General features: G+C 36.0%; 1 protein-coding gene across 1 annotated transcript; it reads left to right on the forward strand.

Annotated features, from left to right (window-relative positions):
* Positions 1-21,713: 21,713 nt before the first annotated feature.
* Positions 21,714-22,586, forward strand: LOC124370683 (MFS-type transporter clz9-like). Its single transcript, XM_046828970.1, has one exon. The coding sequence runs from the start codon at positions 21,714-21,716 to the stop codon at positions 22,584-22,586; it is 873 nt and encodes a 290-aa protein (XP_046684926.1).
* The last annotated feature ends 2,550 nt before the right edge of the window (positions 22,587-25,136 follow it).

Genomic DNA, 25,136 nt, shown 5'->3' on the forward strand with positions numbered 1-25,136 from the left:
AACAAATAAGCATTAGTCCACGTTTTTTTAATGAATTATAACTGCTATTTGACATTTTAGAACATGCTAACATTTATATCATGGTGTAATTTTTTGCCATTAAAAAATCATTAGCGAAATATGATATTGTGTTAACGCATATCAAAATAAATTCCGAAAATGCATTTGGTTGAAAGTAACAAACAAGGTATTAGTAAATAAACAACTAATACGTATGCCGTACTATTAACTAATAATTAACTAATACGTACATTAGTTAATTTTCCAAAGTGCTTTCAAACATTCAGGCATTGTTGCTAGGAAGGACCTCGATACATGAACATACAGAGTGCCCTGCGTTAAAATTGGCTAATCTGTGGACAGTGCAAAGTTTCTCTAAGGTATCCTGCTTCAAAGAAACAAAGTACACTCAAAACTCCAGGCAAGTTTGCGGTCTTGGTGTCAGAGTTTTAAATCATGGATAGTATTCCCATACACATTGGTCACCTGTTTCTGCCTGTTACAGTTATGTATTAAATACAAAATGCAGTATACAAATGTAGAACGAGTATTGTTACTTCATTGCAAACAACTAATATTATTTTAGTTTCATAATTACTACAAATGTTAATACTACAAACGCGGAAAATATATGAGGATTTCAGGTGTTTTAATTTCTGAAATAATAGCCAAAAATACTCTTGAAACCAATGTAATTGATTTTCTTTGAGGATATGCAAGACTTTTGAAGTATTATCGAGTCACAGAATGCTACGTACAACAATTTTTTACAATATTTCGTATTTTTATGAATAAATGCTAGCTATATATAGTGTGAGCAAAGTAGAATATCAAACATTAATATATCTTGTTTTAGATAGCAGTATTGACGAATTAGATTAGGCTGCTTATGAACTTTTACTTCATGATAAAAAAGGTATTGTGAACGTGTTCACGTAGTGTACTCAAAATTGGTTACCTTTCTCATTTTTATTACATATTTATTAGAATAGTTCTATAATTATGATAAAATGAGTGTCCTCATTAACCGAAGCTTCAATAACTAATAAAAATATTAGATAAGAATGACCCTATATATTTTTTATTTACTGGCCAAACCATAAATTTCGGACCTATTTAATAACAAAAATTGGGTTTTTTCTAACTGTAAAGTCACTAAGTGTCAAAACATATATTGGACATTTGAAGGAAACATTTCAGACCATAGTAACAATTTCATATGAATAACAGATAATAACTAATTTCTGAAGCAATAATCAGGTTCTATAACCCATGAGGGGCGATCAAAGAAATTACAACACCTAAATTAAACGAATTTAGGAACAAAATAATACGAAACGTGTGAAATCACCTAATGATTCGATTATAAATTTCAATTCCCTCCAAATATATTTTTTTATTAAATGGTTGTCATAAAGAGTCCTGAAACTTCTGATGTATTTTGTTACGATACAAAGTATATTAGTAAACGTTTGTACGTATACAAAGGTATAGTAAGGCTGTAACTAGTATATATAGTAAGCGTAACTTTCAATTACTTTTAAATATTATAGCACTATTCGTTTTAGATCCCGACATACACAGTTATAAACTTGGTCAGAATGATTTAATTAATATTAGTTGATTTGAAGTGCAGACATATTAAACATAATCTGGTTCAAAATAACAGAGGCATTGATTAGCTGACAATAAAAATATTTTAGATAAAATCCTAATACTTCTAGTAACCAATGCTAATCAGTAACATAATTAAATGCAGGTATGAAAATTTCCAAATTACCATAAGTTACGCCAAAATTGTTGTGGGAAATTTCCTCATCTACATCATAATTCTATAAATGTTTACTGTATGAATCTTTCAAAACAAGACATGGAGCAACAGGACGGAATAACTTGCTGAGATTTTTTTTCTCAACAAGCATATCTTACCTAACAAATTTTATGGAATATAAAGTTTTTCATACCCAGTGGAATCACTCTCGAGCAGTAATATAGAAAACTAGTACAAAATAAAAATGTTTAACCACGCATTGCTTGCTTAACCCATAGACACTTGTTTAAATGTTCGCTAACGTTGAGCTAAATAATCAAACCCTATCTTGTGTTTGTACCAAAACTGATACACTGGATAATCGAGCGATCAAATTGAATGTAAATGTTGTCTTACGAAAATCAAATCTACCAAATATACTTTCTTTAAATGTAAAATGATTGACCTTAAGTAAGTTTAGAAACTATGTTTTTGAAATATTTGCTGGCAGCAATCAGTTTGCCAGATAGGCAGACCAACATCATTCAAATTTGTCCAATCTTTCGAGTGATAAGATTTTAAAATCTTCTAAATAAATTTATGTTCAAATGTTTCTCATAAATTTACCATTGCTAATATATAAAATATACACTTCTTTTCTATGATTAAAATACATACTACTCCTCTGGTATAACATTTTTAAAGAAAAAGGTTAAGAATACACATAAAATTTAAACAATTAGACGTCCGAATTAGGTTTCCATTAGTTTTTTACCACATAATAAATGCATTTTCTGAAAAGTTTTGACTGCTTAAACTTAGGCCAAGAGTTATATTAGCAACTCGAGGTTAGATTTCTATCCTAAAACGTAATGTTCTATTATTGATAAATTCATGACAACACATGTGTTATCATAGCAGGTGGTCAATGGCCAGTTACAGACATTAAAAAGGAGTGTAACTGTTTCCTTCAACACTATAGTTCTGATTTACTAATAGTTACGTAGTTACGTATATAATTTATTTTAAATACTCCATTTTCTTGTTATAAATGAAATGTATATTCTAGTCAACATTACGTCTTGCATAAATCTCCAGTGGAGAATAGCTTTAAACTATTTGGTATTACAAATAGTTGACATATGGCCTCTGTAAATGGTATTAACAATTATCCCGGTAACTAATAATAGCTGAATGACGTCACTTTCATTAGTCACACAATCCATATAGTTTTTTTTTTTTTTTATATTAATGTTCGTTGCTCTTCTATCATTATAAAGTATTATTGTTTTATCCTTTTCTTGAGGGTAAATATGTTTCTTACACTTAAATCTTAAATCATAAACTATATCTTTTATTCAAACTATTTTATAATTATAATACCTTCTTTATTACGAGTAATCATACATTTAATCTCTTTCCTTTCAAATTAAATAATTTTATTCAATTCATTTATTTTACCTTACCTTTACCAGTTCCACAAATATTATGATACTCCAGCTGGACTATTATTAACATAAATAATTGTATCTTAGACAATTTATATTTATCTTCTATAGAATTTTGACACATAAATATTAATAAATCATTGTTACATTTGTGTTAACCTTATAGATTTTTAAATTATGTAACATGTTTTAATAAATTTCATACCTTACAATTGCGTTTTACTTTGAGTTATTAGCCGTTTTAATAACAAAGGATATTACTGTATTCCAAATATATAATTTCCAATAGAAATGCGTTGATTGTAACTGCAGGAGAATTTTTTATTTGAGTTTTATTAACAAAAGTTTTCAAGAACGGGTGGATTGTTAATGAAAGTTTTCAAGTTTGTGTTTTATTCAAAATATTATTTACCTGGGTAACTGATTTTCTTTATGTTTCAATTAGTTGTTTCTATGATAATTTGTTACAAATGTGCACAAAATATCATTTTATTTTAAACTACTAGACATTTATGTTAATTATATTTAATACTTCACAAATAAACGTATTGGAATTCTCAGCTTTTATCCAGGCAATCTCGAATTGTATAGCAATAAAGCTATATGCATTTCCCGTTATATGCAATATTTTTTTATTAGACTTTAAAGTAACACTGATGACTGTAATTGCAGTCACAAATCACCTCTATGTAAAGTAAGCACGATACCTGTAAAACAACTAACATCTATACATGTCATTTTGCACAAAGCTTCATTTCCATATAAGCAACATCTGGCTCTATAATATTGCATGTCCCTCCATGGGATTTATGTGAGCATTAATGAACATTATAGCATTGTTCGTATGTATAAAAATAATAAATTTTAAGTATTCCAGAGTAAAAGAAACATGCAATTAGACCTTTTAATACGTGAAATACTAAAATTTGTACCTTTGAAATTGGGCAAGCAGCCTCAGTGAAGCCTGTTACGCGACACGTGGTACAATAAATAGGGTACTTAACAAGTTTGTCTCGTGCTGAACCTTTCACTAGAAATAAATACTTTCCTTTAAGAAATATTTATATTTTTTCCAAAGAAACAACTTTATTGAATGGTTTATTTATTGAATCAGATTTTTCAGCTATAATGTTATTCTACATTAAGAATGTAGTGGGATCGTTATGCTTGAAGTAAATTAGTATTAACAGAATAGTAAGTTTTTCTCAAACTATGCAAGATGAATAAGGTTTAAAAAGCCTAATAAAATAGAACAATGAACAGCTCGCATAGTTTGCCGTTCTTTTTTTAACACGGAAAGGAATAAAACATACATATTAAATTGCGGTGGACAGGCCTTAATTAGTGGATTCATTTTATACTTTGTCTTAACAAATTAAATGCTTCCTTTGTAACAATATTTTTTTCATCACAAGTGTTATACAAGGTGTTTGAAAAGTATGGGTACGGCTTAATATTTTACAAACCATAGCAGATAACATCTTTAAACTTTACACAGTGTCATATGGTTATGTAAAGTATTTTTACTTGCTATTACCATGACATGCTAACCATGGGGGGACGGCCCACAGAGGAAGACATGGAAATCTTAAATGAAAGCATGGCATACCGCATCAGAATACGACGATCCAGTCAGAAATGGCAACGCATAATGTACTTCACAATTTGTACCTAAAACAACCCGCCATTTCTGATTGGATAAACCTTTTGAGATACGGTTTATGGCATTCAACTCTACTAAGTGAGCTCTTTCAAATGAGGTATCACTCGACCCATGCTTTCATTTAAGATTTCCATGTTTTCCTCTGTGGGCCGTCCCCCCATGGTTGGCATGTCATGGTAATAGCAAGGAAAAATAGTTTACATAGCCATATGACACTGTGCAAAGTTTAAAGATGTTATCTACTATGGTTTGTAAAATATTAAGCCGTACCCAGACTTTTCAAACACCTTGTATAACAAACCATATAATCTCAATTCACAGTTAAACTCCAGTAAACCATTTCTAAGGTAAAATTGAATGCTTACTGATACACAACATAATAGGAATACGTCGCAATTTATGTCGTGTTAACAAGTTTCACTGTGTATAAACATACCAACGTTCAAGTTTATAGCTACTAATCGTAATACTACATGTGTTAACATGTTATATGGCTGTACTGAGTTTGATGACTTATTTAAGTTTCCTGCGGCGTTCATATTTTTTTTAGATACCATTGAACCAATCTGTTTTTATAACCACTCTTTCAATTCGTAAAAATACATATACATGCAATTATTGAATGCAATGTTCCATATATATATATATATATATATATATATATATATATATATATATATATATATATATATATATATGGAACACTTCTATTATTGACTTGTGTTTAATTTATCGGCGTGTTTTATGTAGCTTCCTGGAGTAATACAAATGATATTATGCCCATGTGGCGTGACGACCACACGTAATTTAATTTTAAAAGTTCTCGGGTTCTAATGCGGACACGGTGATGGAATCTAGCCCAGGTTGCTGTAATAAAAATTCTCTCCTCGGTTGGCCAAATAAAACAATTTAGTTTATTGCGAAAACAATTTGAATTTTATTGCATAATTTAGAATCAGTTGAACAATTACAAATTTAGAACGGGAGAGAGAGCGAGAGAGCGATTTCACGCGAGCTTGACGCGTTCAAAACCCTGGCACGACTGCGACTCAGAACAACGAACTCCAGGGAGCAGCGTTGTTCCAGACGCTACCTCAGCAAATTCCTGCCTGTTTACCACCCAGTAACTGCGCAGCTGCTCTGGGTATGGAAAATTACCAGGCTTACTGCTGACAGACTTGGACTTACAATTCATGTGCTGAATTAAAATATATATCTTCTCCACCTGCACTGCTTAACCTAATAAGTCTGGCTGCATATATTCATTACTCGTTACTACAATTAAATGTTATGCTGAATAAAAATAAAATATATTACTGATGATTTAATATTTTAAATTGGCTGATTAAGACCGCATACGATGTTACCGGTCTGGTCTTAGAACTATATGCTGGGGTCGTCACACTCCCCCCACCTTAAAAACCATACTTGTCCCCAAGTATGAGGAACCATCAGCCAGCAGCCAGAAGAAAAGTCTCTAATCTGCAGGGGAGGATCTCTGTCCTATCCTTTAGCAAGAAAATCTTAGTATATGTTCATTGATTACCATGCCAGCTGTCACTCAGTAGCCTCAACTAAATGAAATTTAAATAAACAATTGAGTTCCCTAAAAAGGCAGAAATTTCTTTTAATAAAAAAAAGTATGCAAACGCGATACGTAATTCTTTAATTCGATCCGATCGCTCGCTCTCTTCTCAATGATTGAACACAAAAGATTTCAGGCTTACAACACATATATCATGGTATACTACGATACTAATTCAAGACCAGTCATTAACATCAGATAAACATTATCTCTAATGACCCAAATACGACTACCTAACCATTAACACATTTAAAGCAATACGTAGTACAAGGGAACTAACCAGTGCTTCTAACTTAATCTAAAATACTTAAACGTTTCAAGTTGAACTACAACACAACTACATTTGATTATTCTGGTTGAGCACTCCAGGATAACTATGGTTTGATGGGTTTAATTTTAATAATTAAAAATATTAGTTTGATAACATACCACATTTTGTAGAGCCTAATTAAATTTAAAATAATTATAAAGTGGTAGTCTTCTTTGTGAATTTTGAACGCTACTCCCCCATTCCTGGTTAGGCCTCGTGGGTTTTCACTCGGGGCCGGTTTCCTCAGTCACCCCTACTATGGATTATAATGGAGTTATCCTGAGTTAGTTCACTTGTACATCGACTATAACACAAAACCATTATAATATATACAGCCAACAAGTAGCATGTCATGAATGACATCAAACTTAACTAACAAAATAAATCGTTAAGAAACATCCTCAAGAACAGTACAAAAATTGTTAACATCTTAATTGTTCTTATTAAGCTACTAAGGCATCGACCAAACCATTACAGTACTACATTCCATAAGGGCCCTGACAAAAAGACTTAAAACTAGTGGCTCGACCCAGTTTAGTGGGTGGCCGTTACACTGTAAATGCGAGGGGGGTCTCTGGAAAAGCGGTTCAAAAACCTTTCATCTTTTAAAAAGTTTGCGTTGACGTTCTTCTGAACATCCAACAACTGGAGGACACATTCCTCACACTTCTCGACCTTCTTCAGTTTCATGACAGAAACAACAACAAAAAAAAAACTAAAACTAAAAGTTCCGCCCCCCACGCTTGGTTTTTAAGGGCATTGTGGACCTGGGGGCTCCCCAAGGTTTTCACCTCGCTTACCCCTGGAAACAGGGTAGCTCACCGAGACCTTCCTCCTACATTTCATTACATTCTACTGATGCCTTAGAGCTTAAAATTAACATAAGCCAAAAATGTTCATATAAAACTCACAATTCACTTAAAAGAAAACTAACAAACGAATTACAACTTTACTACTTCGGCCAGACTGGAGACGTTACACCGCTTAGTTGGTTGCGCAAGCCAACTAGGCAGTTGCGACAAGTTAGTCTAACAATTAATTATTGTTGAACGCATGGGTATCAAGCCAACAATGGGTTACACAGTCCAGAACTTTGGGGTAAAGGTAGGATCAGGGTTAAGGGTATGTTTGGATGGCCGGCAGGTCCTTCCTGTGCCCCATGTGGTTGTCTCACATGTTTATTTTACTTACGTTTTGTCAATCGCTTAAAATATTAGCCAATTATCGAATAATTTGGAAAATTATATCTCCAAGTCTGCCTGATCAAAACATAAGATCAGTTACACATTCCACAACACTACAATTTAACAAATTAAAATGTTACATCTAAAAACATGGTTACATCAACAATCACCAATCTAACATAACTACGAGTATATTCCTTAATACATCTTCCAGTGTCTCCTTTAACAACTGTCCCGTGTGCACACATCTCTCAACACAACTTGACTAGTCAACCACAATTAACACAAATCGATCATTCCTTACTCAAGTTCTTTGAAAGATTATTCTGTCACAGCATTAACACGAATGTCTGGAGCAATCGGTATGGAGTTTGCCAAGCAAAACTTCCTCACCATACCACAGTGAGTTGAGGGGACTCACACTTATTCAGAGTGTCATTACTCACAGTTACAAAGCTTGTATCACGTCCCGCAGTCGCTCGAGATTAACAACTTCGACTGCCTCCACGTTCTGTTCAACATCGTTTATCTCTCCAGGGTTCACACCCTCTTGGTCTCCTTCAGGACTGTCTAGTGACGTCAGGCCTCTCACTTTTGCGAAGACCTCGGTCAGAGTGGCGGAGCGACGCTGTCGGCGACGGTTCCGGCGACTCGACCACCATGCCATCACAGGCATAACAAATCTGTAACACATGTACACAAGCATCAGGATTGACACTAACCCAAAACTACCAGCAGCTGCCACTTTTGCAGCATAAAACCTTCGACCAAACAGAATGTGGGACTTCAGATGGCGGACTACGTCCTCCGGACGGTACTCCTTAACACCTAATGTGCCCAGCCGTTCGTTCAGTCCCTGCAGGATTTTCACAGCCGTCTCCTGCTCAGAGCTAAACAGCTCCTTCTCCTCGCTTGTGTAAATTTCTTCCACATTTGGAAACACAATTTCACTTATCTGTTCTGAGAACACAGAGCTGCCGTGAATACGGGCAGGCACCTTGAATTCTTCAGAGACAACATCACACATATCAATTCCTCTAAATTCACCGACCCCCTTCACTACCGCGGAAGTTATATTCAGGGTCCCGTCACTAGTTAGACAGTTCAAAGTCAATCTGTGCTCCTCTGAGGCACTGTATATCCATCGGCTTGGAGTTTTGACAAGTACCGGGGACCTTAATCCCGATATTAATTTTCTACCACAGAGCCTCACTTGCTCGTAATGAAACATCTCAACCGCACAATTTGGTCTCTTGCTTACGCTTAACAGGACATTCGATAACGGGCAAACAATCAGTTGTTCCCCTCGACACTCTCGGTCGAATTCCAATTGATTGTACATCGAGTACATCAACCGATCCTTACTGATCAATAATTTTTGGGTACCAACTTCCCACTGGGTCCATACTTTGAGAGAGGCATCATACACCGGATAGATAATAATATCATATAATTGGAACATCTTATTATCGTTTGAAAGAGGCAACCTCATCACTACCCTTAAGGTGTGAATCGTTGTATAACTATGAACAACTACAGCAGAATAAAATTGATGAATATTTTCTAATTTAACAGGTGAATACAATTTAGTCGTTGGAGGTATAACCTTTTCAATTTCCTTCAAAATTCTTAGATACTCATGAGGTGTTAGCAAGTTACTGTCAACCTTCCCAGCTGCTAAGCTCTCAATTGCTTGATGGAATTTAGTTATCTTTTGTCTTGCACTACTTACTGTTTCTTTAGTATCCGAAAGCGCAGAACTTAACTTCAAATATTCAAAAAGAGTTTTTAACTGATAATGAGCAGCATTTGCTTGTGTGAAAATTTTAACCATTTGTTCATGCATATTAGAATGATATTCTTTCAATATAGAAATTACGTTATTTATTGTTTTTGCATGTGATACTATTTCCGCCTGCATATTTGCTAGAACAGTCACCTGCTCCTTAGCTTGATGCACTATTTTCTCGTTGGTGTTGTACAAATAATCCATTTTTCCATCAATAATTTCTAAATCGCTATTTTCAAGTGTACCCAACAGAAACTTTAACACATGACCTCCTGCATCTACTAAACCTCGTTTTTCCACGTCTTTGTGGTAACAGTTTTATTAGATCATCAATTTCATTTAGGTATTCACTAACTGACTGCTGTAATAGCACAAATTCGTAACGAAATCCGGCTTCCAATTGAATTAATGGAGAGTGTGAACTCATATTTTCATTAAGTAGATCTTCGAAAAATGTATTAAAATGATTCTTTACCTCAGTTACCGAGATACTTAGATTTCGGGATTCCTCTTCAATCTGCGTCAAGTTGTACTGCAACGTGACTCTCCAATGGCTGTCCGTCAGCAGCACATCTCTGCCTCCTTCAAATATGACCCCTTGCTGGAAGCAGCTTACTACTCCCAGGATTAGAAAAATCAATCCTAAAACAGAACTTCAAATTTATATCGAGTTTTACCTTTACAACACGAAATACCAGTCCCATAAGCATGTCAAGCACTTCCCACTTGTCAAAGCACCACCGATATAATTCCCAACTATGAAACATAGTCTTCGAGGCGTGCTGGTCTCCTTTTTACACGTGGCAACCTATTTCCCGTACGAGGTGTGCCAACACTTGGTACAGGGATACCATCATCTGCTGATGGTGTTCCCTCACCAATACAGATATTCGAGTCTGGAATCTCGATATCGCCAACATCGTCGTCAACGTGCACTTCCGGCACCTGGTTCACCTTGGTTCTACTCACGTACGGTTTTACTCGATTTACGTGAACCACGATTTCTCTATTTCTCACTTTCAAAACTAAATTCAACGACGATAACACCTTGACTATCCTGTAGGGACCCTTCCATAGTTTTGACAGTTTCTTCACTCTGTGACGTCCGATACTCGGCACGTGCAACAGAACGTACTGGCCTTCCTCGTACAACGAATCCTTCACTTTCATGTTGTACTGCCTTTCATACTTGGCCCTGGCCAATGCCTTACGTCGCGCAGCAACTTCATGGGTTTCCTTTAACTTCGCGCGCAGAGTCTCTACATGATCACCAAATACCTCGTTATCTTCCGTGATAGTCAAGTCACCCTCCATAGGAGCTTCCATTTTTCGCCCAAACAACATTTCGTACGGCGAAAATCCCGTAGCCTCATGGCTTTGACTGTTATAAGCCATAGTTATATATGGGAGATATTCATCCCAATCAGTCTGATGACGGTTCACAAAGTGACTAAGCATTTTGGCAATAGTCGCGTGTACTCTCTCTAGCCAACCATTACTCTGTGGGTGAAACCCTGTAGTCTGGATTTTCCTGATGTGCAAGAATTTGCACAACTGTTTGATCAGGTCAGAGGTAAAGTTTGCCCCTTGATCTGTAATCAAAGCCTTGGGAACACCAAACTTAGTAATCACTCTCTGCACTAGAGCTCGAGCCACCTGGTCTGCTGTTTGGTCAGGCAATGGTATAAATTCACAATACCGTGTGAAATGATCCATCACACTCAAGATGTACACGTTTCTCGACTCACTGATGGGCAAGGGCCCTACTATGTCGGCTGCCACTACTTCGAAAGGAACCTTGGGCTCGTTAAACAACGTTCCAAGGGGGGCCTTTGCCTTTCCATAGTTGGTTCGTTGACTACAACTGTGGCACGAACGCACATAGTCTAATACGTCCTTATCCATGCCCTTCCACCAGAATTTTGCCTTAATACGGTCTAACGTCTTAGCCACCGCTGCATGTCCCGTCGTTGGCAGGTCATGGTTCAACCTGATTACCTCACGAGTAAGAGATGAGGGGACCACAATCTTCTTGTCACCTCCCCTCACTCTGTACAGGATCTTTTCTGGGCTCAACTTAAAACACTTGGCCTTCCTTAACTCTTGACAATGAGGATCATTCTTTTGATGCTCACGCAGTGTGGCAAGGTCAACCACAGGGAGCTCGTCCCTGCGAGTAGCTGCGCACATAGCTCTACTGAGAGCATCAGCGTTGGTATGTCTCTTTCCCGGCTTGTGTTCCACGGTGTAAGTGAACTCAGCAAGCCTCAGCGCCCACCTCATTAGTCTACTACTTGGATCTTTCAAAGATAACATCCACTTTAGTGCTGCGTGATCTGTCACAGCCTTAAATTCACGGCCTAACAAATAACATCTAAAATACTTTGTAGCCCATACTAAACCTAGCAGTTCTCTTTCGGTCGTAGAATAATTCCTTTCAGCAGGAAAAAGAGTGCGAGAAGCGTACGCGACTGGATGTTCTTCTCCATCTACTTCTTGGGACAATACAGCCCCTAGAGCGTCAATACTGGCATCAGTAGCCAAGGTGAACGGCTTACTGAAATCGGGGAAGACCAACACTGGTGATGAGACTAGCTTCTGCTTAAGTGTCTCAAACGCAGTTTGGCACGCTTGATCCCAATCGAACTCCTTCCCTTGCTTGGTCAAGTCAAAAAGAGGTTTCCCAATGGCAGCAAAGCCTTCTATGAACCGGCGGTAATATCCGGCCAAACCTAAAAAGGACCGTACATCTTTTACAGTCTTAGGTACAGGGAATCCCTCTACAGCCTTAACCTTTCCTGGGTCGGGTTCTACACCATGGCCAGTTATTACATGACCCAGGTAGTTAACCTCGCCTACTGCAAATTTACATTTACTGAGTTGCACGCTCAAATTCACATCACGTAGCTTACTCAACACTTCACTCAAATGCGACAAATGCGAAGCCAAATCTTTCGAGAACAAGATAATATCGTCCAGATACACTAAACACTTTTCCCCTTTTAATCCCATAAGAACTGAATCCATCAGGCGCTGAAATGTTGCAGGCGCCGTAGACAGTCCAAAGGGCATACGTAGATACTCATAGTGACCTCCTGGCACATTAAAGGCAGTTTTCGGTCGACTTTCCTCATCTACCATAATCTGATGATAACCACTTCTCAAGTCAAGTGTAGTATACATGGTACAACCTCCCAGCGAGTCAAGTGTCTCGGCGATGTTGGGTAGAGGATATACATCAGGTACAGTCACAGCGTTGACTGCTCTAAAGTCTACGCAGAAACGATATTTCTTACTGCCGTCCACAGATTTCTTTGGGACGATGACTACAGGCGACGCCCACGGGCTATGACTAGGAGTTATTATCCCTTTGTCCAGTTGGTCTTTAATCAACTCATCCACTATGGGTTTCTGATGAAATGGAACCCGATAAGCTTTCTTATAAATCGGCGCAGCATTTCCCGTATGGATAACGTGTTTTACGGCCGATGTGCATTGCAGAGGCTGGGCCTCACTATGCGCAAACACGTCCCTGTATTCCTCTAGTACTCTTTTAACCTCTTGTCGCTCGGGTAGTCTCAAATGGCTAAGTTTTTCATCTACACATTTATCAAACAATTCGTATTCTTTGATAGCCAGTCCTACTCGCTTCGTTGTCACATCTACATCATCCAAGATGGTCTTCCGCATCAACTCTGCGAGTTTTCAGCTTTCCCTCTTCATTGAGGTGTAGCCCATGCTTGGTATACAAGCGCCTAGCAAACCTTCCTCGCATCTCACAGAAGGACATCCTTCCCCGTCCCTCCGAATTGGTTCTTTTTACGAAGGACCTAAGTAGATCATTCGCTCTCTTCAGATCTCCTATTACATTCTTGTCGAACCTATCAGGAATTCCCATAACTACAATGCGAGCATCCCACTTATTAGGTATTGCTTGAAAGGCTTGTTGTAGGGTGCGCGAGTAAGGAGCACCTCTATCCACGTCATTAGTTCCTGCCATCACCAGTACCGTATCACCCTGAGTCAGCTGTGCAATCTCTCTTTTAAGATTACCCATCGCATCTTTAAGCTTACCATTAGGTACAAACCACGAACTGAGCTCAAAGTTCCCTGGCAACCTCTCTTCCAATAACTGCTGAATTCCGCGACCGTGACTATCCGCTATCAAGACTATCTTACGTTTGACCTTATCTATCGTATCGTTACTAACTGATTCCACTATTCCAAATTTAGAATTTACCGTAAGGGATACTTCTTCTCCACTTACATTCACAGCCTTCGCCCAACATTTATTGTTCACTATTTTAGTTAATACTCGTGCCAAATACACGCCCTGTATGGTAAGACCCACTGGTTCGACCACTACATCCGAACCCTCCAGATTATCATTAGTCGTAGATCCAAATTTGCTTAACTTCAACTGAACCAGTTTCTCACTCCGCGCGGGTATTGTGACATCTTTTGCGTTATACACGTAATTCTCTATACAACTGTCCTGGCGTTTAGCCACTCGGACAACCTCAGGTGTCGTAGTAGGGGCCTGTGCCTTTTTGTGGCGCGGCGCAACTACTTGCCTACCTGAATCGGGGACACTCTCACCCCTGTGCAACCGATTTAACCAAATGTCATTTCCAGACATACGGAGAACACCTTCCGTGATGTCTATCGATGCACTTCCCTCTTTCAGAATATCACAACCTAACACGGCTAAATACCCACGGGGTAGGTTACTCACAACAAAGTTCCCTTTCACCGGCACACCCGGCTTTAACATCAAAGTCACTTTTTGTCTGCCGTAAATCTTCAGAGTTCGTCCTGAAATTCCCCGGATAATCAAGTCAGGCTTTGTCATCGGAGCTACAGCGGCTCCACGTTTGATGAGCGACACCTGAGCACCGGTATCAATTAATATCTTTCCCTCGGCATTATCCACACGCCCCATGGCAACTAGTTCCTCGGCTAAATCTTTCACAACCGGAACTATTCGTATTTCTTTATCTACTCGGGCGGTTTCACGACTCTTAACTAAGGCTCCTACTCTAGGTTCACAAGTGTTCTTTCCAGTCGTTACATTTATTTTCGTCGCCTTGGCCTGCGGTTGTGGCTCATTTACTCTCGGGGACGGGTGGCGGCGACTCCACTGGCCCCTGCCCCGTTTCCCGACTGACTAGCACTAGGAGTGCTGGTTGGAAGTTTTACGCGACAATCCTTTTGTCTGTGCCCTGGCTTATTACATCGCCAGCACCTCGAGTCATTACTGGGTCTACTAAATCCCCTATTGTCCCGACACTCACGAGACGTGTGCCCCGGATTATGGCACCGATAACAAACAAGGTCAGTTTGAAAAACCTTCCGTTCATCTGTAGCGCGAGACGGATCTTTCGATTGCTTCAAAATGTGATCAATTGCCACCGCTGTAGTGACGGCTTCTCGGATGTTAGTAGGGAATTTTAGTCTCGTCTGATCACCAACGTGTCCAATAAGACCTCGGGTAAAAGCATCCAAAGCTCTACGATCGGCTTCTTCCCTTAGTGCAGCATTAACTTCTGGATTTGCAGTGACTCGCACTGTCTTTTCATTTAATGTCCGCACTCGATCAGCAAAAGCTTCAATCGTTTCACCCCTCCGTTGCTGTATTACAGACAACTGCTGGAAGTAACAATCTTTCGGAGCTTTGTCACTAAACCGTTGTGTCAAAACTTCTTTAAATCCCGCATAAGTACTCAACCGGCCTTGATCCTCCGATCGAATAAAACTCAAGGCGGTTCCAGCCAATCTCAATTTAGCAACCCTTAATTTTTCGTCGTTTCCCCAATGACTTAATTCACCGACATTGTCGATACTTTCAAAGAAGTGGAGAACAGCCTCCGGCTTTCCTCCATCAAAGGGAGTGATCGAGCCTACCATGTCGAACGTAGGTCGTTCTGTATGACCTCGCAAAGTTTCCTCCAACATGGTGTTCAGGTGGTCACTTCGATCCAACCTAGCATGACCAAGAGTCTCCAACCGTTCAGTTACCGCATCAATGGCTTCCTGGAGGTCCATTTCTTGCCCTCCAATACTAACGCGACCAGCCATTGTCAATCAGTTCAGGCACACTTACTTTCAAAAAGTGGACAAGTCCCAACTTAGTTTTCCAAAAATAATTTTAAAAGATTTTTCTCAATTAAATTTTCAATTAAATAATTATGTGCTCTCTCCCGTTTGTGAAAAGTAATTAAAATCAAGAAATAATTTTAATTTATCGACTTGCAATCAATCAATCAACTTTCAATTCAGCTCTAATCAATCCACTTTTTGTCTAAGTCCTGAACACTAATCAAATATGAAGTTACACCACGATTTATTCTAAGTCAAGACAACCTACTATGTCTGAGCAAAGAATAATTCCAATATTTCAATATTTACTTTTCCTTCAAATTACCCAAAAAATATTTAAAATACCTTTTTACCTATCACTCAATTCATCATACAATTCATCACGAATGTCGAAACCTATTCCACAAAATTTAATCTTCTTTCTTCGTGCCTGTAAATAAACTTAGCAAACTAACTCAATCAGGGTTTGCTGGTTCCACCACGGACGAGAGGAAGAATTTAAACCATAATAAAAAATCAAAAGTCAAAACTTTAAAGTTAATCAAAAGTTTAAAGTTTAATTACAATTTAACTATCATCAGATGAACAAGTTCCCAAAGTTTCAACAAAATATAACCAAGTCCAACGTTAATTCTTCAAAAATATTTAAATTTATAATTTATTTCACTTCCCTTTAATGACTACTACCCCTTATCTTCCTTCTCTCACAACGTGGTTAGCCTCCTGCCCTGTACCGGTACCTTTGAGTTAGCCTAACCAAGTCAGAAAGGTTAGGTTATCAACTAATTTGTATAATTAAGTTAGTTTTAGAAGCAGTTAATTTAGGTTAATCAGGTTTTAACTACCAGTTAAATCAGTACATTAAAACCTTAGAGTGTACGTTTATTTTTTGATCAATATCAGGTATAAGAATTGAATTACTGAGGGACTAGTCCAATCAAAACAAAGTACTACCGAATAACTACTCAATTATTCACAACTACCGAAATAACGATTGTCGAGATTCAAGTAATCGACAACCGAATGCCTAACAAAGAATATAACTAGTTAGTAATGTCGAATGGAATTGTGGGAGCTTACAACAAGTATGGCGGACTATTAGCGTCTATTGTTCTCAGCCAATATGGCGTCTCTATTACAAGTATTACTTTAAAATTCAATAAAAATTATAAAAATCAATCAAAAAAAGTTTTCAATTAGTTTTAAATTTAAAACATTAAATTACCTTTGACTTAGTCACCTCGTGATTTCAACAATTTCAAATATTACGTTTTATAAACAGTTTCTAGGCTAGCATTATTCTACGGGCAGAATAAAAATTACTTACCCATCATCCTTGTCCCGGCTTCTTGCACCAACTTTTCGATTTCTTCAACGAAACAAAGAAACACTAATTTATTTTTAGAAAGACGAACCGACCGACAGAACCAACTGACACACCCCACAGAATTTTACCAACCCCACACCTGACACCAAATATGTGGCGTGACGACCACACGTAATTTAATTTTAAAAGTTCTCGGGTTCTAATGCGGACACGGTGATGGAATCTAGCCCAGGTTGCTGTAATAAAAATTCTCTCCTCGGTTGGCCAAATAAAACAATTTAGTTTATTGCGAAAACAATTTGAATTTTATTGCATAATTTAGAATCAGTTGAACAATTACAAATTTAGAACGGGAGAGAGAGCGAGAGAGCGATTTCACGCGAGCTTGACGCGTTCAAAACCCTGGCACGACTGCGACTCAGAACAACGAAACTCCAGGGAGCAGCGTTGTTCCAGACGCTACCTCAGCAAATTCCTGCCTGTTTACCACCCAGTAACTGCGCAGCTGCTCTGGGTATGGAAAATTACCAGGCTTACTGCTGACAGACTTGGACTTACAATTCATGTGCTGAATTAAAATATATATCTTCTCCACCTGCACTGCTTAACCTAATAAGTCTGGCTGCATATATTCATTACTCGTTACTACAATTAAATGTTATGCTGAATAAAAATAAAATATATTACTGATGATTTAATATTTTAAATTGGCTGATTAAGACCGCATACGATGTTACCGGTCTGGTCTTAGAACTATATGCTGGGGTCGTCACACCCAAACCAATATGTAACATGTGGTCAATATTTTTATTATTTGGCAACATGGCATGGATAGTTTAACACATTTTATTCAACAATTAAATTCATTTTCAGTTTTAAAATTCACTTTCAATATTTCTAAAAATCTTGTTACGTTTTTAGATGTCGATGTGTTTTTAGACCAGGGACACCTAAAAACGAAAATCCATGTCAAAGATACAAATCCAATGCAATATTTACACTACTCAAGCTGCCATCCTGGTTACGTTAAAAAATCTATTCCGTAAAGTCTAACTATTAGAGCAAACAGACTCTGCTCTAATAAACATGATTATTATTCTCACACTGAAAAATTAAAAAATGTTTTTAGAAATAGAGGATATCCTAACAAAATTGTAAATGGTAACATGCAAAAATTAAAAAACTCTACTCCTAGGAATTATAAAAACCAAGGAAAATTTATTACCACCTATCATCCAGGGCTATACAAAATTAATGGTATAATAAAAACTGCACACAATATTCTACAGGCTTCACCTGTAACCAAGAATATATTCACTAATCCACCAAAAGTAATTTTTTAAAAAGCCTCAAAATTTGAAAAACATATTAGTAAGACCAAAATTACCCTCTGATGAGCTAACTCAAAATTTAAACAACCCTTTTTGGCTGTGAACCCTGTTTTAAGCCTCACTGCAAAACATGTAATTTAATAATAAGTTCAAAACATTTCTGTAGCAGCACAACGAAAAGGAATTATCCGATAATTGGTAAAATGACTTGTGAATCCAGCAATGTTATTTACCAATTGTCATGTAAAGACTGTCCGAAGGACTACATTGGTCAGACCATAACTCCATTGCACATTAGAATGAACAAAAATCGCAGCGATACAAATCTTGAAATTAAATCAAATCCTATTTCGGCCCACGCAATGGAGCATAACAAAAAATTCGATGAATGCTTTTCTCTAAAAAGTATTAACAAAATTCAGAACCCCCATAAACTTAAAATAAATTATTTAGAAATAGCTCATCAGAGGGTGCTACAAACTAAACATCCGGATGGTCTAAATTTGAGATACGGATAGCAGTATGTATAAATTACACGTTACAATTTTAATTTATAACATTACACATTTAACTACAATTTTAATTTATAACTTTATATTCCTTGTAATAAGCAAAATTATTTACTCTTTGTATGTAATTCAAAATTAGTTTTATTAACATATGATGTTTCTTTTGTTTATTATTTTTTGTTGATATATTTGCTTATTTACCTACTGTATATCTCTTGAAAATGTCTTAAGACGAAATATAGAGAATTTTTATGTTCTTTTCTTCTATTCTTTTCTATTCTTATTGAAGATATATATATATATATATATATATATATATATATATATATATATATATATATATATATATTGAAGCTTCATGGGAAATTTTAAGTGTACAGGTAAGTTTTTCTTGAGATATGTTGTGGACCAAAATACCCTACACGATATGAATTGGTAACAAATGAAACTCGCCTCACATTTAATTCATTACATTAAAGTAATCAGGACATGGTTAATGTATAATATGTGGTATTATACTGTGCTATTGACGAACATATAAAACTAAAAAATCATGCTCTTATGGTATTATATTTAAAACACAGAATCAATTAATATATGTGAAATTTGAATATATTGAGTGTAAACAGTAACAAAAATACTGATTAAAGAATATATAAATAATATAGCCAGTAGATCTTTACGATTATATCTTTACGATAGAAATCCGTAAAAGATTAATGAGGAACTTCCCAGGGTCGAGGGATGATCAATCTCTTGAATCACATTTATCACATCAGCAACTGACTTGTTTGGAGTCCTTATGAAAGATGGCTTAGCCTTACAAATGATACTTCTCCATAAATTTAAGAAAAGCGTCTGTATATAGTTTCAAAGTTAAATTCTTATTTCTATTATTTCCTCGTTTATTTACTTTCTCACTACAAAGTGGACGTTCCTTATTACTTGTTAACCGTACAAATGATTAAGAATATCTATTTGACGATTTATCCAATAAATTCCAGTAGTATCAAAAATAAAAATTAACATTACCCTACACCGGACCATTACCTCTTTGAAAAATAATCGTATAAAACAACCATAACAACTAATCTCTAAAAATAATGTAAAAATACAAACAATTTACAGCAAACAATAATAAAACTATATAAATCAACAATAAAAATAACAAAATAATACGAAATATGTATGTACAAATGATAAATATAAACAATGGAATTTTTTGTCAAAACTATATAAGCCAATTATAAACTTACTACACGTTAAACAATTATTTACACTGTCAAAGCGGACATATGGATGAGACCCATCAAAAAGCATTGAATTATAACACCAAAACAGTAAAGGGGATCACCGTGCCTAATTATAGTTATCATTGTTCACGTTCAAAATATTAGCATAGAACTAGGAATATTTAATATCTAATATTATTATATGACAAATACATTACGAATGTATGTGGACACAGTGGTTACTAAGTATCCAGATTAAATATCCAGGTGATGATCACCTGGGTTTTAAATGGGCTACGTATGACATGATAGCAGGAGAAAGTTTCATGTTGACTTACACACTTAACCCAAACTTTTAATATAGGGACACAGTAACATCCCGAAAGAGCAAAGAACATGAGGCAACTGTGCACCTGGAGGATCTAATTCTGCCCCCTAGCTCACTAATCTTATGAATTATGGATGTTTTAAGTAGTAATTTGGAGCCATTTTATAACCAGGCCAAATATAAAACGGCTAGTTTAACGATTTAATTATTTTTTAAGTCCGTAAAATATGACCTGAGAAACTGACATGTTTTTTTATAGGATTAAATTTTATCCATCATAGTTTTAGGGAACAAATTATTGTTATAGGGGAGAGTTGCCTTGATTGGACCGGCGCCTTCAATGGACCACCGATATATTTTGAAATATTGGGAAATTTAGGTTTGTTTAGTTGGCAACAGTCATAGTTCCAGAACGTTCTACTTCGGCGCAGCTATCGCCATTAACTGTATAAGCGTCTGTCAGTGAGTGGTTTTGTTTTCTGTATTTTTGCTGTTATGGTTTTAATTTCAGCGTTTCATTCAGAAGGGTCTACTACATTCTTAACGTAAGTAACTCCAAATATGATAGTATCATAGGAAAGTGTATCTATTTAGCTTTAAATTAATATAATAGCTAGGTGAATTTAGCAGACAGTTTAGGAAATTACGCGAATCTTCAGTAATTTGGTAAAGTTGCTTTGATTGGACCTCACGGAGTTGTCTTCAATGGACCGGTCCATCCTAGGATACCTTATTAATTTTGCTTATTACATGTATTTTTGACGTCCTTTCGGCATAAATACACAACTTTTAAAGTTTTTATTTATTACAGATATTGAACATGGAGAAAAGAAAGTACGGGCAGTGGTCTGAATAGAACCTTTAGCAAGCTATTGCGGCCTATAAAAACGGGGACTATGGATTAAATGAATGCAGCAGAGTTTATGGTATTCCTAAAGCAACCTTAAAACGACATGCTGATCAAAAAAATTACTTCATAAATGAGAGAAAATCTTTAGGGAAGTTGCCGATTTTCTCAGAAGAAATGGAAACAATTTTGTCTGACCACATATTAAAATTTGAGGAATCCTTCTTTGGTTTGACGATAACTGACATACGAAAACTTGCGTATGATGTAGCTGAAAAACATTCCCTTCACCTTTAATAAGGATAAAAAAAATGGCTGGCAAAAAATGGTTCTATAACTTTATGGAACGCAACCCCCGTCTGTCTTTACGTAAACCGGAAAATACATCGATAGCTCGTGCAAAAGGATTTAATAGAGAAAATGTCAAACATTTCTTTGACATTTTTGAAAAGGTTATGGATGACGAGAAGTTTGAGCCAGATTCAATTTTTAATGTCGATGAATCTGGTTTCTCAACAGTTCAGAAGCGTCCGCAGAAGATAGTTGGCTTGAAGGGGAAGCAGCAAGTTGGCACAATAACCAGTGGTGAACGTGGTGTAAACACAACAATGGTTGTGTGTGTTAACGCCGCAGGAGTCTACGTGCCTCCGATGATCATTTTCAAGCGCAAAAGGTGGAATGACGATTTGAAGGTTGGAGCCCCTTCTGGTAGTTTGGTAACTATTTCAGATACTGGTTACATAAACTCAGAATTGTTTTTGGAGTGGCTACGACATTTTACAAGTCACATAAATGTCAGTAAAAATAAAAAAGTACTTCTTTTACTTGACGGCCACACCACCCACAGTAAAAATCTTGAAGCTGTTGAATTTGCCCGTGAACATGGTATCATTTTGCTTCAACTACCAGGGCACACTACACATCGCCTACAACCGTTAGATGTAGCGATATTTAGACCAATGCAGACATATTTTATCCAAGGTCAGGAATCTTTTCTTCGTCAGTATAAGGGTGAAAAAATCCAACAGACCCAAATTCCACAATTATTGAAAGAGGCATATGGTCGGGCTGCTACAGTAGGAAATGCGGTGAGTGCATTTCAACACTCTGGGATATGGCCTGTGAATAGGCATGTATTTAAGGATTCAGATTTTGCACCTGCTGATGCCTTGGTAAACCCATGAAGCGACATCTACTGCACCTGGAAATTCTAGGAGTTCTTCATCATGTAGGGCTGATGAAAATGTGACTAGTGTTACTCCTTCAGCCAAGAGCCCGTATACATCTAAAGATAACTTCACAAAGGCTCTTATAGAAATTTCCCCTTTACCAGCACCAAATTTTCTACCCACCCGCAAGAGAACAAGGGATACAGGGGCCCAAAAAGCTACAGTTCTTACAAGCAGCCCTTATAAATCTTGAGCCTCAAAAAATAAAAATAAACTTCCTAAAAAGGAACAACAAACTAAGAAGGCGTTATTTAAAGACACCAAGGGGGAAAGTAAACAAACGAGTGAAATTTATGTCACAGAACAAAACATTAACAGATCAAAGTTGGTTATGTGAGATATGTGAAATGGAGACGGAGGAGGACATGATACAATGCATGGATTGTCGTAATTGGTACCTTACAGTTTGTGCTGGTGTAAGCGCAAATAAGAAGATATTTTACTGTATCAATTGTAAATAATTTTCATAATTCTTTCAAGTGTTTTTTTAGAATAATTATTTAGCGTTTTCTACTTTCAAATGTAACTTTTGTTATATACCTATTTAGTTTCAATGTACTTATAACAACAAAATACAATATTACAAAATAATACATGTCTATTTCATTAAATTTGACACTGGTCCAATGAAGGCAACCATAGGTCCATTCTAGGCAACTAGTTTCCTTGAATGGACTGATTGACACTTTGTTTTAAATTAATTGTACATAAAAACTATGTACTAATATATGATTTTTGACGATGTCATTACAATTACAACCAAAGTAGCTGTTTGATACTACGAATTGGTAAGCCATTATAATCATGTTTTTATGTTATAAGCAAAAATAGTGAAACTGGTCCAATCAAGGCAACTCTCCCCTATACTTTGGAATTTTTAATGTGTATTACACTCTGGGAGAACAAATTTAAAATTTGGAGTATTAAGATTGTAAAAAAATATTCTTATAGAATCTGTGTTGATTTTTAATAAGACGCCGCTAACCTTCGGATTTCAGTCTTGTCCTGCCATGTACTCGTGGATACACGGGATGAAAACAATTAATTGTTTTGTATTTTGTCTGCCTGTTCGAAAGCATATAAGGAATCAAATGAGTTGTAGATTTGAAGTTCTGACTCGGCGAAGCGTATTATACGATTCGTGGTGTAGGGTATTCCTACCTTGTTTGAATATAAACAAGATACAAATCGATGATTTCAATATGTGGTTCTCCGTTAGAATTAAATCTATCCAAAGTTAAGAAAACTTTGCTACTTTGGTAAAACATAATGTATGAGTGAAATATTAACTTTAATTACTACTTAAAGTTTAAGTGTATGTACTTTGTGAGAATGCTGAAGTTCTTAACCTAACTTAAAGTTTTACAGTTTAATCTTCTTTTAAAAGCATATAATTTTTAATATTATCTCACTTTGTAAAATCGGTATCAAAACGTGTCTTACACTGTGCGTGATAAAAATTGGTGTCCCTATCTAATGTAATAGCTTTTAATTATAACAACGGACAATTATAACGTATTTCACCTCGGGCTCCTGAAACATTGTTTAATTGTATGATAACTATGTCTGTTAAATTCCGTGTATTCCAAATTTTCTAATCTTTATTTCAGTTTTTTCAGTGAAGACAAAAACAAATATTCACATGACGTATGACGGGTATTTTATACTTTTCATTTTTACAAGTATCCACGAGGGAGTAAATCACAAAATTAATTGAGACAAAAATAATTTAAACAGTCGGAAAATAATAGATTAATATTGATTAATTAACAGTAAGAAACCGTATCTGATTCCCAAACTTCACATGCGGTGAATTAAAATGTCCAAATAATGAAATAGTTATATTTATAGAGCAAATGATGCTGTTATCTACTAGTATTATTTTATATAATAAAACTTAAATTTAATTAAGTTATAATCAAGCAGAAATTATGTGTACAATGTATTTACTTATATCGATCAAAGTCATACTTCCAAAAGGAGTAGTTATATCTAAATGTTTATTCATTAAAAAAATCAAAGAAGTGTTTTCGAATTTTAAAGCTATATAAACGTGATTATACGTGTTTTATTCTGTTGAAAAGTTTCATTGTGGGAATAATTGAACTCATGTTTGTCATAAGTTTTAATCGATTCAAACTGAAGTTATGTATTGTTTGAGTAATTTCTTTAGCTAGTCTTAACCAATAGAAAGTTTAAAGAACATCGTTCTTACACATGCATGCCATAATATTACAGTATAATGTGGCATGAACATTATTTCAAACATGAGATTGTCTAATAGATGAGCAACTAAACGTATACTAATAAATAAATAAACATGCTACTTTACTAGTATAAGGAATAGTCAAGTAAAACCTGTTTTAATGTTTTTTTGTTATTATTTTATGTATACATTTCACATTTTTCAAACAATACTAAAGATCCACCACTTGATACGGTAAAGATAAGCTGCTTGATAAAAATAAAGCTTTTTTCCCGATAAATTGCAATATTTTTCGTTTA

The sequence above is a fragment of the Homalodisca vitripennis genome, unplaced genomic scaffold (genome assembly GCF_021130785.1).
Source record: "Homalodisca vitripennis isolate AUS2020 unplaced genomic scaffold, UT_GWSS_2.1 ScUCBcl_440;HRSCAF=2451, whole genome shotgun sequence".
Classification (NCBI taxonomy): Eukaryota; Metazoa; Arthropoda; class Insecta; order Hemiptera; family Cicadellidae; genus Homalodisca; species Homalodisca vitripennis.

Excerpts from the sequence above, each read along its gene's own strand:
- LOC124370683 (XM_046828970.1), top strand. The coding sequence starts at position 21,714 with ATGGCTGGCAAAAAATGGTTCTATAACTTTATGGAACGCAACCCCCGT.